Here is a 17423-nt window from a genome sequence, read left to right on the forward strand (position 1 = left end):
GAATGGAAGAAGGTGGCCCAAAAGAAGGACGTTCTGCCTCCAAGGATTGGGCATTTGAGCTGAGACAGAGCATGAAGGTGTAACAACCATCCTAGCAGCTTCCATAGTGCTCACGGGGCTTCCCAGGATACAGGATGAGGGTGGTTCAGAGAATGGCAGGAGCGGTGGGACTGCAGAGTTCTCTCGAATTCCACTGAAAAGGCCTGCCACTTAGACTTTTAACATTGTGAACATACGACAAAAATGTGAGAATACTTAAAAAGAAAGACATACGTACGAATGATGGAATAGATTAAATATATTTGTGCTGAGTCCATTGCTCAGTCATTTCAGTCATGTCCAGCCCTTTATGACCCCATTTGGGATTTTCTTGGCAAAGGAATGGCTTGCCATTTCCTTCTCCAGCTTATTTGACAGATGAGGAATCTGAGACAAACAGGGTGAAATGACCTGCCTCTGGTCACCCAGCTAAGTGTCTGAAGCCAGATTTGAACTCAGGAAGGTGAGTCTTCCTAACTCCAGACCTGGCACTCTGTCAATCATAGTATCATGGATCCAGAACAAGAAAGAAACTCAGAGACCACCGAGTCCAACCTTCTCACTTTTCAGATGAGGAAGCTGCAGCCCAGAGAAGGGAAAAGACTTACTCACAGTCACACAGGTCATAAGCATCAGAGGCTGCAACTGAGCCAGGCCACCTGTATCCAGGGCCCGTCCATTCCACCATCCTCAACTGTGTTCCCCCCAGAGAAGAAGGCTACATGATTCCTTCCAGCATCCATTCCTTCCTCTTCCTATTGGCTATCTTGGATGTCTCTAAGCTTAGAAAGTGTTTATCTTACAACGTTTAATAAAAGCACATCTATTGGTCAGCCTTCATGGTTATTTAAGAATAAACTAAGCCCAGTCTTTTCATGCTTGCAGAAATGGAGAAATGACTATTTCAAGATGATTAATTCTTATGCATGGAGGAGATGTCAACATCATCATAGTCTGAGATAGCCTCAATGTAACTAGGAACAGAAACTGTCTTTTTCATTATAGTTGAATAAGGTTGTTGGCTTTCATTTTCCTGGGGAGCTGTAAAGCAGGAAAAAAAATACCCTTAGTTATATCTGATGTCCAAATGCATCTTCCTGACTGTGAAATTAAGAGTTACGTGAACTAGAGTTAATTTCAGTGATTTTTACTCTTCCAGTGAGCTAGATCAGTATTTTGAACCCCAGTTTACAAGTCAAATTTAATCATACATGTGTATGCATACACTGAAAGTAGACACTGAAAGTCTTCCAATGAGTCGATGGCAAAGATACTTTCAGATAGAGTGGCTCTTCATTTTCTATCTAAGTTAGATCAAGTTGCCCTGAACCTCAGGATAAAGGTGAAATCAAGGCTTTCATTTTGACTACTTAGATCGTAAGTTGACTAGATCTCATTGCCAAATGTGGGCAGTTGGGCTAACTTGATAAATCATCCAATGCCAGCGTTGTGCCATGAACAGAGTCGATGCTTGATAAGGGTTTATTTAATTAAACCAAATCCTGGTTTTCATAAGAAAATCAGAGCAACACCATTTATTCTTTTTACATCCATCAAGATTCGCCAGCGCTGTTGTTTTGGACTTTGCCTTATTAGATTAAAAACTTGGGCTGAAAAAAAAAGAGTTGGGGGTGGGGAGGGAATGAGAGGGAGAACATGGCAGCCTTCCTTGAGAGAGAGAACTAGCTGAAAGGTGTAAACTGTAGACTTTGGAATCCGTTGTTTAATTCCATTCTTGGACAGTATATAACTGAATCATCATCATAGCCAACATTTATATAGCACTTACTACGTGCCAGGCACTATGCTAAGCATTTTACAACTATTATCTCATTTGATCCTTCCAATGACCCTGGGATGTAGGTGCTGTTTTGTCCCCATTTACAGATGCAGAAACTGAAGCAAACAAGGATTAAATGACTTGCCCAGGATCCCAGCTAGTAAATGTCTGAGACTGGATTTGAACTCAGGTCTGTACTGACTCTGTCACTCTATCCAGTGGGCCACCTAACTGCCCCCAGAGAAAGGACTCCTGCAGAAGGTGGGATTTGAAATGAGTCTTACAGGGAGCCAGGATGACTAATAGGTGATGGTGAGAAGGGAGTGGGGAGAGACTGGAATCAGGGAGAACAGTCAGAAAGCTACTTCAGTAGAACAGGTATGAGGTGTGATAAGAGCCTGAACCCGGGGTGGTGCTTGTATGAGGGGAGAGAAGGGAGCATGTACAGGATATACCAAGAAGGTTAAAGACGTGGCAACAGTAGGATATGTTGGGTGAGTGTGAGTGAGGAGTCAGGGCTGATCGCTGGGCTGTGAGCTTAAGTGACGAGGCAGATGGCGGGGACCTCGACAATAACAGGGAAGTCAGGGAGAAGGAAGGGCTTGGTAGTGGTAGGGGGTAGGGGAATAATGAGTTCCATTTTGGGCATTTTAAGTGTGAGATGCCTTTGGGACATCTGGTTCTAGATGTCCAAAAGCCAGGGATGTATGATCGCAGTTCAGGAGAAAGGTTAGGGCCGCCTATATAGATCTGTTAATCATTGCACCCATGAGATGTCACCAAACAGGGTGATCCAGAGGGAGATGAACAGAGCACAATTAGTAGGGACGATGGGGCAAAGGACAGACTCGTGATCCAAAGAGAAGAATCAGGAGACATTAGGGTCACAAGTGCCCGGAGAAAAGGGAACACCTAGGATCGTCTCCTCGCTTTCTTCAGCTTCTCAGCTGGAGAGAAGCTGAAATCCCACTTTCTGCATGAAGCCTTCCCCAATCTCCTTAACCTAATGCCTGCTCTCTGAGTCTGTATCTTGTTTGTATATAGTATTTGCACGATGTCTCCCCAGTTAAATCCTCATTTAAATCCAATTCACCTGCTTGCCATGGCATCACCTCCCTGACATCATGGTCCTCTTCAAGAACTAAGGACAAACAACAGTAACAGCCCCTATTAGACTGGGAGCTCCTTGAGGGGAAGAACTGTCCCTTCATTTAGCATTGGCACATAGGCTCTTAACAAATGGTTATTGACTGATTAATCTTCATCCTTGTAAAATAATTGCAAATTCTAGGTGAATTAATTACCCCAACCTGAATGAAACTAGCATTAATAAACCATACTTACAGCGACTAGCTGTATTATCTGCTTGATTTCGGGGAGGCAGAGGGGGTGAACACACGGGTGGTTCGTTGGTGACATTCCTAAAAATACACATGGCTGCTGGTTATTGTTTTATTTATCATCAATGAATTTAAAGAAAAAATTACTGAAAATATACATGGTTGAAAACAGTAGTTTGCTGGTAAATGTTTAACAACCAGTTCTACAGAATTAGCTTTTTCTCTGTCACTTTCAGTCTAAACAATCAATAAAACAATAAATCAGGCTCTGACATTCACACTTGACCCTTGTCAGCTGGTTTGAACTGGCCCCAGCATAGCCCTGGTTGAAAATCCAACATCTGAGTGACTTTTAAAACAACCTAAATTCTGAATATCTTTTGTAACTAATCCTTCAAACACAATTTCAATGGCCATCCTGTATAGAAGGAAATGTGACGCTGAGAGAAAATGGCTGAATTTACAGTCCCAGCCCTAAATCTGTGACCTTCGGCAGCTATGAAACCTTAGAAAGGACCGATATAAAGATTTCTACCCTCCAACTTCGGGTGTGACCTTTTGGCTGAGTCCACATTTTATAGAACAAATCCTTTTATTAAAGGAATTTGTTCTGTGAAGTTTGGAATCAGTCAATGGGCCGTACTTGAGGACCTAGAGGGCCACATGTGACTTCAAGGCCGCAAGTTCCCCACCCCTGGATAGTATATTCTGCATATAGAATATCCTATTTTCTCATTTATGCTTATTATAGAATTGGTATATGTTTCTCTGCACAAAATATTTGATTCAAGACATAAAAATTATACTTAATGTCACTGACTATACAAAGTCAGTATATATAAAGTCAGTGACTATATAAAGTCTCTTGATAGAGTATTAATCAGCATTTTCACAGTATGAATGTCAAAAATATGTTCTTGTTATGTTTAATGCAATAGTTTGAAGATTAATACTACCAGCATGAATATGTAGCCTAAATCTGAGGTATAAGGAAAAAATGGAAATTGACATTTAAACTCTTTATCAAAATTAACTAGATAGGGAATATCTTGTAAAATTGCTGAATCAGGCAAATTTAAAAACTTATTTCACAAATAAGCAAACGAGTGTGACATGGTATTTCTAGTGGCTTTTTACTCTAGCAAGAGAAGAAATCCATTTAGAAAACAGAATGACTGTTTATGGTAACGAAGGGAATCACAAAAAGGCTGAGTTCATAGCCACGGCCTAAGAGGCTAGGTGGCAAAATGGATAGAGGATTGGACCTAGAGACAGGAAGATGTGAATTCAAATCCAGCCTGAGACACTTAGTAACTTTATGAACCTGGGCAAGTCACTTAACCTCTGTTTGCCTCAGTTTCCTGAACTGTAAAATGGGGATACTGATACCTACCTCATAGGGTTGTTGTAAATATCAAATGATCTAATATTTGTAAAGTGCCTGGTACACAGTAGGTACTTAATAAATGCTTACTCCCTCTCCCCTTCAAATCCTGGCTCTGCCACTGAATACCTGTGTGACTCTGGGCAAATTATTTAACTTCTTTGTTCTTTCCTCCTCTATAAAATGAAGGGATTGGATGAGATGACCTCTCTATGACTAGATGAGCAATCCTCTAACTATGATTCTAAACACTAAAAGCTATAGTGTTTGTTGTTGGTCAGTCATTTCAGCTGTATCTGACTCTCCGTGACCCCATTTGGAGTTTTCTTGGCAAAGATACTGGAGCGGTTGGACATTTCCTTCTTCAGCTGATGAGAAAACTGAGGCAAACAGGGTAAAGTGACTTGCCCAGGGTCACACAGCTGGTCTGAGGCCGGATTAGAACTCACAAAGATGAGTCTTCCTGACTTCAGGCCAAGTGCTCTGTGCACTATGGCGCCACCTAGCTGCCCTAAAAGCTATAGTGAGAGGAGGCAAACAATTTTTAAGATGCAAAAGCAGAAGACTGTGACCTCTACCCGTCCATCTCTATTTCTATGACAATAAACACTAATATAAAGATTCTGTGGGGAAGGAGGAGGAAAGGCAAATAATCCCTAACATGCAAAAGCTTAGAATTTTAGTGGCTACTTTAGAGAAAAACTTACTCATATATCGTTTCTTCATCTTTTTGAGTACGTTTGACAGACTTGGAAATTTTCCATTTCTTGCCTAAAGAAAGAACATATTTGTTTATTGATCCAGAAAGAAAAGCAAAGACAATTATTTTGGAATTCATGAAATTCTTAAATCAAAAAATGGAAAAGTTTAAGATGATGGGGATGATCCAAAATTCTAAGCTGCAAGTGCTGAGATAGGCCGGTTCTATTGTGGCGCCATAGAGCACAGAGCGCCGGGCCTAGAGTCAGGAAGACTCAGCTTCGTGAGTTCAAATCTGGCCTCAGACACTTACTACCTGGGTGACCCTGGGCAAGTCACCCTCAGTCTGCCTTGGTTTCCTCATCTGCAAAATGGGGATAATAACCACACATCTACCTCATTTTGCAAACCTTAAAACTCAAGTCAAATCTTTAATATTAAATGAACCTTTAGCTCAAATCAGATCATTAGAAAGTGCTTCCTTATATTCCGAGTTTAGATTTTTAATATGTATCCATCGTTCATAATGCCTCCCCCTGGGACTACATTGAACAAATCTAATCCCTCTTTTATGTGTTAGGCATTAAAATAATTGAAGTAAGTTGTTACGTTCCTGCTAAGACTTCTCTTTCTCCAATCAGGTTCCTAAATTTTCTTCCCCAGTTATGGAGTCATAAAACAAGACTTTTTGCACCTGGGGCACATACCATGTTATGGTTTGGTTGAATGACACAAAGAACACCCTCAGTTGAGCTGGGGAGGAAGGATGAAATACGGTTTCTTTGGAGAGAGAGTCAGAGAACCTGAGACACCAGTGGAGGCCCCTTACAGGAAGGGGATGGGAAAGTACAAGGCAGGATTGGGCCGCCATCTTGCAGCTGCCCGTTTTAACTATTCATTCATATGCCAATTAGATACTAAGAGCCGTTGTTTCTCTGGAAGGATTGCAATCAGCATCCTGTTAAAATCGGTGCCCAAGATCAAAGCCTCACTCATGCTGCCCTAGTTACCACTCTCCATAAGTGTATGCCTGCCCGGCTTTTACCTATCATTTTTCTTTTAAATAAGGTATACCTTAGTCCAACATAGGTCCCATCCACCAAGTCTCAGTAATACCTACGCAATCAAATTTGCCCTCTTGCGTTAGAATCTCTAGTTTGTCTTGCTTGTTACCCGTACTTTGCTGATTTGAAAATGTATAATAAATAAATAAATAAATCATGATTTAAATTGTTCATGTTTAAATCACAGATATCACAGAAATTTAGCAAGGATGCAAAATTAACTTCGGATAAATCATAAGATAGAAAAATCTATGCGGATAATCCAAAATGAATCATGTTTTCCTGTATGTACCTATGAAGGCAGAAATACTGGACTTTATTCATATAAAACCCAGTCTTAATAAACCACCCAATTCCTTTTTTTAAGTCTTGTTTTTACATCACAGATGTTTCCATTTAACACCCCTCTACCTCAGTATTTTTTATTTTTAACAAAGAACAGTTAAGCGTAACCAGTTCACACATTGGCCATATATAGACAACATATGGTATTCCATACCCATAGTCCCCCACTTCTCATTTCCTCTCTTGATCTAAATTACATCACATCTGATTGCTCTTCCCCTGATTTAGATCATCGAGGCCTTGCTTGTTTTACACCCCATCAGTTCGTGTGAGTTTTTCCCTGCTTCTGCCACGTCTTTATATTCATCTAAACCACTTAATTCAATCAACAAACAGGGTCAAAATGGAAGAAAGTAATCAAAGATGTCTTGATTTTTTACTTTTTGACTAATTGGTTTGACGTCATGCAACCTTAGCTGGTGTCTCATGCTGCTGAGAGAAATTAATATTATACTATTATATTAATAACTAACTATTCATTTGTGATCCACCCTTTTCCCATTTGTTTGTGTTAAAACCCATCTCCTGAAAAGGTCAGTCAGCCTCTGAAGGGCGTGGCTGAGTGAGGAGATTTGCTCATAGCCCTCAAGGCACATTCTTGTTAGTTGGGCAGGACCCCACCCAACTGGGAGACCTAATTTCTGTTTAGAGTATATATAGAATCTAGTCTGGGCAAGCATTGACCCAGGGAAAGAACCCCTTGTCCTCGATCCCCTCCATTAGAGTTCAAGGCAACCCAGTTCATGAAGGAGAAACTAGCTAGAAAGGTCCAGATGAAGAGGGCTTTCTCTGCCCAGATGCCTCGAGATTGCTGAGTCTCATGATCGAGCCACATTCTCAGCAGGAGGAGCTGAAGGCTTTTAGCCCACCTCCTCATTAAATGCCCACCAATCAGGATTGATCTTCACTTGTCAGAGAGGTCCCTTACACAAGGGATTGAAGGTACTTTAGGGTGTCCCTTGGCATCTTTGGTTACCGAGAGAAAGCACTGACCATTAATTTACTGATTGCCGTCTAGCCTAATTAATAAATTGATTATTAATTACCCAGAAACTGTCTCTCGAGGTTTTAATTTGGTTCCCTATGGACTCAGAAGTATTATTAATAATAACTCCATGCAAAGTTAAAAGCGTTTAAAATAACCATTAAAGCCACCCCAAAGTGAGGACCATTACCCTTCATGGAGCTGTCGCTCCTCAAATATTAAGCAAATTCTCACCCCTACCCACACCTCTCCAGTTGGACTATTCGTTACCTTGTCTAAGCAGTCTCCTACAGATACAGTACATTACTAGGGCAAGTGTTACTGAAACAAGGATTATTGTTCCAGCCAAGAGGATCCAGAAATTCTCTAGCCACCAGTTCATCGTAATGCAACCCTAAGGAGGAAAAAAAGATGAGGTTAGAAGACCAGCAGAGGACACGGTTGGGGTAGGGGGAGGGGGAAATAATTACCTTGTGTTTTGCTCTCCATTATGCTGTTAACTCTAGCCTAACTGGAGGCTGATTTTCTTTTCTCTTTGCAACCTGGTCCCAATCTGTATTTCCAGCCTACTGTACCCTACTGCCCCTTTTGCATTCTGTGATCAGCCAACCTGGACTTCTCTCTTCCTCTCACAAGACACTCGAATTCCCACTGCCACGCATTTGCATTGGCTGTCCCCCCTGCCTAGAATGCCTGCCCTTCTCACTTCCACCTCACAGAATTCTACTCTTCCATTTAAGATGCAGCTCCAATTCAGCCTTCAACACAGAGCCTTTCCTCATCCCCCAACTGCTAGGGCCCTTCCTCCCTAACTACATTGGGTTTATTTGCTTTTATTCTCTTTATTTTTTTTTTCTGTATAGGAGTGGGGCTGATTTACTCAGTCACGTTAACCCTATCCCATTTTTAAGTCAGTGATACTATTGATGAATCTCAACCTCTGGCTTTAGCCTAAATGGGAAGAGTCTTTGGAACTGGGGGTCCTTGCAAGGAATCATATTCAAAGAAGCTGAGGAAACTGTGTCATGGTCCAGGGTTCATTTGACTTAATGTTTCTTTTAAAACATGGGGAGGAAAAAAGGTTTTCGTGGTGAAAACTAGGTAAAAATAAACAATGGTTTAAATGTTGTCCCATCCAAAGAGATTTATATTTTATAGGAGTCTAAGCTTCACATGGTTGAATTTCAAGCCTTCCTTAGCTGCTAAGAGAAGGGTTTGAGAGGCAGTGAGTTGGGGGCAGCTAGGTGTTGCAATGGATAGAGCACTAGCCCTGGAGTCAGGAGGAACTGAGTTAAAATGTGGCATCAGACACTTGACACTAGCTGTGTGACCCTGTACAAGTCACTTAACCCCAATCACCAAAAAAAAAAAAAAAAAAAAAAGAGGGAGTGAGTCTTTCTTTTTTGTGCCCACTAAAATTACACCACAGGTGATCACTGACTTTACTGATGACAAATTCAGACATGATTCTGTTACAATTGAGGAAGGTATAGCTATTTCTACATCAGGGTATGCTTGGGCAAACACCCACAACCAGCACATCCTGTCTGAACATTACTAACCACCGATCCTTTTAAAAAAATGACTTTTGTTGATTTTCTGTTTTCATATCACCTAGATTTCCCTCTGTATCCCTCCTCCTTCCCTCCTGTCCTAGGGAGCCATCCTTTATAACAAAGCATTTCAAAAGAAAAAAATCAGAGAAAAAATTGAATCAAAATGGATGAATACAAAGACATTATATTCCGTCTTCCATACCCATGGACCCTTCCCTCTGCAAAACAGAGGAGAGAGGTATCTTCTCATCTCTCTTATTTGGGGCCATGTTTGTCCTGGATGATACTGCAACATTCTGGTTTGTTTCTTTTTTGACTGTTGTCCTAGTCATTTATGTTGCTTTAGTCATTAAGTGTAGTGTTTTCCTGGTTCTGTTCATCTATGCATCAGTTCTAGGACTGGAGTCAGGAAGACTCATCTTCATGAGTTCAAATCCAGCCTCAGACACTTAATAGCTGTGTGACCCTGGGCAAGTCACTTAACCTTTGTCTGCCTCAGTTGCCTCAACTGTAAAGTGGAGATAATAAAAGTAGCTACCTCCCAAGATTGTTTCAAGGACCAAATGAGATAATAATTGTAAAGCGCTTATGATAATGAAGACTCTTAAAGGGAGTGCGGATGCCATACCTTGCTGAAATAGGATGTGGACCCGTGGAAAGAGCACTGACTCCTCCTTCTGATGCTTACCTGTGTGACCTTTACATCTCTGCCTCATGGGAGTGCATAGATGGTCCCTTCTGATTCTAGGTGATGCCATAGTGCACAGAGCACTGGGCCTGGAGTGAGGAAGACTCATCTTTTTGAGTTCCAGTCTGGCCTCAGACACTTACTGTGTGATCCTGGGCAAGTCACCTAACCCTATTTGCCTCAGTTTCCTCATCTATAAAACAAGCTGGAGAAGGAAACGGCCAACTGCTCCAGTATCTTTGCCAAGAGAACCTCAAGTGGGGACACGACTGAACAATTAGAAGTCACTACCCCTCCTTGGACCTCAGTTTCTTTCTCTGTAAAAAGAGGGAGTTGGGCTAGACAGTCTCTAAGGTACCTTCTAGTGCTAATCTCTGTGACTTCAGGATCTTCATATTGTCTTGGCGTCCATTTTTAAAACTCGCTTTTGGCCTTGGAAAGGAAAAAAAAAAGGATCCTGTCTCTGATGCCCGTTGGCTTTCTGGACAGCCTTGACGCAGCACAAAAATATTGGGGTCAGTTTTAGTTTCCAAAAATTCTGCTCCGAAGATTTCAGGATCAGGATCATCAGTTTAGGATTGGAAGGAATCTCAGGGGTCTTCTAATCCTACTCCTTCATTTTACAGAAGAGGAAACTGAGGTCCAGGGAGAGGTCCGACAGGCATGAAGTGGCTGAGGCAGGATTTGAACCCAGGGACTCTACTCCAGAGTCTGGGCTCTTTCCATGTTTTGTTGTTCAGTTACTTTTTCCGTCATGTCCAACTCTTTATTGGGGGTTTTCTTGGCAGAGATACTGAAGTGGTTTTCTACTTCCTTCTCCAGATGAGGAAACTGAGGCAAACAGAGTTAGATGACTTGCCCATGGTCACACAGCTAGTAAGTGTCTGAGGCCAGATTTGAACTCAGGAAGATGAGTCTTCCTGCCTCCAATCTCAGCGCTCTGTGCACTATGGCGTCTCCTAGCTGTCCATAATAACTCACATTGCCATGCCATTATCATAAATTCAAGACTTGGGCAATGCCAGGGAAGCATCCTAGAATCCATGGCCAGTTGGGTCGCACCGTTTTTCCATATTTTCCTGCAACTAGGGTTTCCCTTCCATAACTCGTCCTCAGTGGAATCTTTTGCAGTTGAGTTAGCAGGGCCAGACAACAAGAGAAGAGGAGGAGCCAGCACTCTGGGGCGAGAACTTTCTCCTGAGTCTCCCGAAACAGAAACCAACTATTTCTCCCCACCCCCACCCCCACTCCATAACACCCATTTTCACTTCTCTAAAAAGGTTTTTCTGAAAAGTTGGGCTAGAGAATCCATCCACCATGATTGAAAATTTCCATCACACAGCATTCTTACATCAGAGGGGTGGGGGGAGGGAGGGGAAAATCATTGGAGATCCCAACACTTCTCAAAATGTGAGGACCAAGTAAGTGCAGGTGTGAGATCACAGTCCTAGAATTACAGAGCTAGAAAGAACCTTGGAGATGATAGAGACTGTTGGCCCAGTGGAAAGTTCACTGCCTCAGGAGCCAGGGTGGTACCTCTGATTCTTACTGGCTAAGTGACCTTAGGTAAGTCCTTTCCCACCTTGGAAACTTAGTTTCCTCAATCTGTAAAAAGAGGGGTTTGGACAAGAATCTATCCAGCTCAAAACTTTGTGACCTGGCTTTGAATCTTGTCTTTTCTCGCTGCTAGTTGTGTGATGGAAGGAAGTCACTGAACCTTTCTGAGCCTTGGTCTCCTCATCTGTAAACCAAGGGATTTAAGTGATATGGCCTTTGAAGCCTTTCCAGCTCCAAATCTGTGACCCGAGTTCAAATCCTGTCAGTGCCATTAATTGTGTGACCTTGGTTTTCTCATATGTAAAATGAAGGATCCAGAGTAGCCAGACTCCGAGGCCTCTTCTAACTCCAGAAACATCCCTTTCTATAAAGCCTTCCTCGCTCATTCACTCATCAGTTTGAGCTAATATGGGGCATTCAGCTCCACGCCAGAAGACCTTTCTGACAAATCAGCTAAACTCTCTGAAACCCAGCACCCTCCTGTAGAATAGGACAGCCACCCCTTTCTCTGCTGCTTGCCTCTTATTTGGAGGACAACACCAAACAAGGATGAGGTCGTGGCAGGTAGACACGGATGCAGAAAGGTGGTCACTGGCGAGATGAAGCAGCTGCCGGGAGTGGGGTCCCTGGCAGCGGAGAAGCCAGGTGCTGAAGGGGTCAGCTCCTGGGAGCCCCCCACCAGGAAGAGAAGCCGGACCCAAAGGGAACGGCAACTGTATGAGGACTGTCTAGCCGGAGAAAGGACTTCCAGGACCTGGGAACTGTCTTGGACACATCTGTATCCCGCATGAAGGCATCACAATCACTGTACATGGGACTCGTTTTTCCCATGGATACTGTGGGGCAGCTCCCCCTCGGTTAATGGGGCACGAGGAATGTTTATCTCTCATTTTTTTACCATGCCATCGAAGTAAATAACTTTGCTAAGAGCTAATTATGACAAATTCTCCTCCCATCAGCTGTTCTGGTCTCAGCTCCACAAACATCACGCCTTCCTTGGCATTCCTCGCCTCCCAAACCCTCTGGTGACCCTTCTCAGCCTCCTTTTGTGAATTGTCTTCCCCTAACAGATCACACAGTCCTTGAAGGGAGGAACTGTCTTTATTTTCTGTATTTGTATCCTTAGCACTTAGCACAGTGCCTTGCACATAGTAGGTGCTTAATAAATGTTTATTGACTACTAGTTCAATGTTAATGCAAGTGTCAGGAGTCAATGTTCAGGGCCCTCTCCTAGAATTTGTAAGAGTCATAGCTGCCTTTTGCCAATATAACTGATAAAATCAAGTGAGTTGGAAGAGTAAGTGAGAAGTGTTATTAGGATAAGCTAGGCTGGAACAGTTAAGTGCCCTAGTAGGTAGAGAGCTGGGCCTGGAATTAGGAAGATATGAGTTCAAATCCAGTTATAGATACTTAATAGCTATGTGACGCTGGGCAAGTCACTTAACCTCTGTTTGCCTCAGTTTCCTCAATTGTCAAATGGGGATAATAATAACATCTCTTTCTCAGGGTTATTGTAAGGATCAAATGAGATATTTGCACAGTGCCTGGCATATAGAAAATACTAGTTGTTGCTATTATTATTATTATTATTATTGTTACTATACTGTGGTTACCTTGTCTGGCAATAGATTTGCCTTCTCTATGCAATTGCAATGATTCACTGGAGAGATTTTTCTTTTAGTATTTTCCTCCTTCAGTGGCACAGTGCATAGACCACCAGGCCTGGAGTCAGGAAGACTCATCTTCCAGAGTTCAAATCCAGGCTCAGACACGTACTACTGTGTGACCCTAGGCAAATCAAATAATTCTGCTTGCTTCCATTTCCTCATCTGTAAAATGAGCTGGAGAAAGAAATAGCAAACCGCTCCAGTATTCTTGCCAAGAAAACCCCAAATGGGGTCACGAAGAGTCAGAAATGACCGAAAAATGGCTGAACAGCAGCAATACTTTGCTTCTTAGAAGCTTATTTCCAAGGAATTAGAATAGAGGAATTAACACTTCTTTTTTCTTTTTTCTTTTTTTGAGTGCCACAAGTCAGTCCTTTTTTCAAGTGTATTTCCTTTGCTAGTCTGACAAGATTCTTTGAGATAACTTTTGCAAGGTTGAATGCGTGGCTACTGATATCTAATGTATTATTGTAGCCATTATGAGTATGGAAGTTGACATTAAACAATGTGGATATTGCTTCCCTGGAATACTCACGCCATGTTCTTTGCTTTTTAAGACTTTTTAAAAATTTTAAGCAGATCTAGCCTATTTGCCTCAACAGGAAATGAGTTTAAACAGCTTTCCCAAGATTCTTTTAAATTTTTTTTCAATTAACAAAAATCTTTTTTTTTTTCTCTACAACTTTCTTCCCATTGGGGAAAGAAAGCAAAAGAAAATTCTTATACCAAGTGCGCATAGCCAAGCAAAACATCTTGCAATGGTCACATATACAAAACGTCCTAATCCATACCCTGCATGTACTGCCGGCTTCAAACAGGTGAAGAATGTATTTTGTAAACCTAAAAAGTTATAAGCATATGCTTCATCACTGGTGCTCTGGAATTATGGTTGATCATTGCATTGATCAAAGTTACAAAGTCTTGCAAACCTATTTTCCTCTATAATGTTGTTGTCATTGATAAATTGTTTCCCTAGTTATACCCTGCATCAGTTCATAGAGGTTCTCTCAGTTTTCTCAGAAATCGTCTATTTCATCATGGCACACGTCTGTTTCTTATGGCACAATAATATTCCACTAAATCGATATTCTTAAAGGTTTGGTCTATCTGCACCACTCCCTCAAACAATGCCCTACTGCCTCTAATATAAATTCAAATTTCATTGTTGAAATTTAAAGCCGTCCCCATTTCTTTCCCTCATATACTCTAGGGTCCAGCTGACTGGGTCGCTTGTTATTCCCGATCCACGACATTCTATCTGTCCCCAGTGCCTGCACCGTGCCCCTTCCTTGCACCCATCTCTTGGAATCCCTAATTCCCTTCAAGGTTTAGCTCAGATGATACTTCCTTCATGAAAGTCTTCCTGGTTTCCCCAGTGGCTCTTGCTCCTTCTTCCCCCCCCACAAATTATTTTGTTTTGTAGGTATTTTTAGTTTCCTTCTCCCTGTACACATTATCTCTGTTCCTTGAGGGCAGGGACCGTCTCATTGTTGTTTTTGTATCTCCAGCGCCCGACACAATCCCTAGCATACAGTAGGCACCTAATAAATGCTTGCTGTATTGATTGTAAGTTTTATTGGGTTATAATAAACCCTATTATTCATGTGAAGGGTAACTGGGTGGCCCAGGGGATAGAGCACTGGGATTGGAATCAGAAAGACTCATCTCCCTGAGCTCAAATCTGGACATTTCCTAACTGTGTGACCCTGGGCAAGTCGCTTAACCCTGTATACCTCAGTTCCTCATCTATAAAATAAGCTGGAGAAGGAAATGGCAAATCACTCCAGTATCTCTGCCAAGAAAACCCCAGAATGGGGTCACAAAGAGTCAGACATGACTGAAAGGACTAAACAACAACAATTACTCATGTGAGGATCAAATAATACAGTATAGAGAGAGCCCTTGTACTCTTGAAGTCCTATTAAATGTGACTAGTTATTTACTAGTTTAGCCAAACAAGGCAGATTTGCAGAGACACTTTCCAGGTTCCCGGCCTTCATTTCTCACACTTCTGGGAATAGATCTGAAACATGAAGGTTAGAGTGATTGAAAGTCTTAGTCTGAATAATAATTATAATTGATACAAATTGATGGCTGTTGCTCATGCAGTAGGATTGTCTGCTCATAACTTATAAAATTAGAAATAATATTGTATAAATGGGATATCTACATTAGAAGATGAATTTCTAAAATATCCAGAAATAACTATGTTGTGTCTTTCATTTTAAAATTTCTCATGGACAAAGATTCTTTCCCAAGCTACTCTTGAAAGTCTGTTTTGGTGTTTAATAACATATACCACCAAGAAAGTCCTCCTTGGATCTCACCTGATTCTCTCTCGTTGGGCCTAACTCCTCGCCCCCACCGAATTCCCTCTTGAAGGAAAACTAGGCATATCCTGAAGAGAATTATTAATACACAGTAACGACTCCTATTTGTTATTGTTGTTCAGTTATGTCTGACTCTTCATGACTCCATTTGGGGTTTTCTTGGCAAAGATACTAGAGTGGTTTACCATTTCCTTCTCCATATCATTTTACAGATGGAGAAACTGAGGCAAACAGGGTGAGATGTCTTGCCCAGGGTCACCCAGCTAGTAAGAGTCTGAGGCTGGATTTAAACTCATGTCTTCCTGACTCCAGGCTTGGTGCTCTATCCTCATACCCTAAAGGAGCTATTATTAGTATATAATAATAACTCATATACTTAATATGTACATTCATGTACTTAGTAAGTACATTCTTCACAACACCTGTTTGAAGCAGGCAGTACAAGTATTGGTATTATTATCCCAGTTTAACGGATGGGAATACTGGGGCTTAGAGATAAGTAACTCGTACGGTAAATTCATGCTGGATAATCTATTCTAACTGTACTTCTCTTCTCCCTGATAAATACCCCCGACTCCTCTGACCCTTTCTCATTAGTCTTCCAAATGCCTTTCCTTCTGATAATAAAAACTGTCTGATGTTGAGGCAGGAAAGTGCATCTTTCAGGGAGCTGCAGGTCTAAAACTTTTCTTGGAATAGGAGGTAAATTCGAAAAACTTAATTCTAAGAATTTAAAAATATCCATCTCAGTTTTCTATCAGTCAGTCAAAAGGGCCTGTATGCATTCTCAATTCCACTATTCTCCGCTGAAGTCTTCTAGCAAGGGGAAATGTAGTCAGCCCCCTGTTAAACGCTCCTGGAGGAGGGACTCCGAAGCACTTTGGCAAACAGTTGGCACTAGGACTTTCCTCCACTGCCCTCTTTGGATTTCAGGCCTATTCCCACTGATATGAGCAATGAATGTATGCCCTAGACTTAAGCCAGGATATGTGAGCAATGTCTATCTATCATGGTAAAAAAATTAACAAATTTGTACATCAGGATTATATTTTTACTTTGTCCAAATGAATCAAAATGAAGATATTTTGCTGGATTGAAGTCACTAGCAAGCATGGAGCAAATGAAAATGGGTTTGAATTTTCACAAGAGGTTTGAATTTCACATGTCTTGCATTTTCAAGCAGGGCTCTAGACATAATCAATGTTTTTCCATACTATTACCTATAATCGAGGCATAGATAGTCTTACACTAACCCTTCAGGAAAGATGTGGCCTTGGGCAAGTCGCTGCTTCTCCCTGAGGGTCTCAGTTTTCCCCTTGAAAGAATGGGGTAGTTAGGCAAGATATACAAAATCTCTTCTAGCCTTCTCAGTCTACACCAGAACTAAAGACAGACAAGACCCCATTCGTGGATTTTCTTTTCTGTTGTTCTGTGATCCATCCACTGGGGCAGCTAGGTGGTGCAGTCGATAGAGCTTGGAGTCAGGAAGCCTCATCTTCTTGAATTCAAATCCAGCCTCAGACACTGCCTAGCTGTGTGACCCTGGGCAAGTCACCTGACCTTGTTTGCCTCAGTTTCCTCATCTGTCAAATGAGCTGGAGAAGGAAATGGCAAACCCCTCCAGTATCCCTGCCAAGAAAATCCCAAATGGAGTCATGAAGAGTTGGGCATGACTACACAGTAACTACCTTAGTCAGTATTCCATCCTTAGTAGAACGTCTGTCTAAAAGAGAAAGTTGAAAGGCTTACCTCTCCTTGCAGATGCTCTCTCAGATGAGTTTTCTTATTTGATTAAGCAGTGAGCCTGAACCAGCAGACCAAGGGAACAGTTAATCACTGAGTCCCCTTGGCTGCAGACTTGGAGACTTCTGAAACAAATCCTGATGCTACTTCCTTTTCTTGCCAACTTTTTGAAGGAGGTACAATCACCAAGTGGCTGAAAATCTGACCAAAGAGAGAGATGAGGACGAGTTCCCCTTTCTGGTGGGC

At 41.8% G+C, this 17423-nt stretch overlaps 1 protein-coding gene across 1 annotated transcript; it reads right to left on the bottom strand.

Annotated features, from left to right (window-relative positions):
* Positions 1-458: 458 nt before the first annotated feature.
* SCIMP (SLP adaptor and CSK interacting membrane protein) lies at positions 459-17423 on the bottom strand. Its single transcript, XM_027862292.1, has 5 exons — positions 17184-17423; positions 7907-8030; positions 5251-5314; positions 3164-3240; positions 459-1080 (listed from the first exon to the last, which is right to left on the bottom strand). Exons 2-5 carry the CDS (start codon positions 8016-8018, stop codon positions 953-955), a joined length of 381 nt encoding a protein of 126 aa, XP_027718093.1. The 5' UTR covers positions 8019-8030; positions 17184-17423; the 3' UTR covers positions 459-952.

Source organism: Vombatus ursinus, unplaced genomic scaffold (genome assembly GCF_900497805.2).
Source record: "Vombatus ursinus unplaced genomic scaffold, bare-nosed wombat genome assembly UNPS02014768.1, whole genome shotgun sequence".
Classification (NCBI taxonomy): Eukaryota; Metazoa; Chordata; class Mammalia; order Diprotodontia; family Vombatidae; genus Vombatus; species Vombatus ursinus.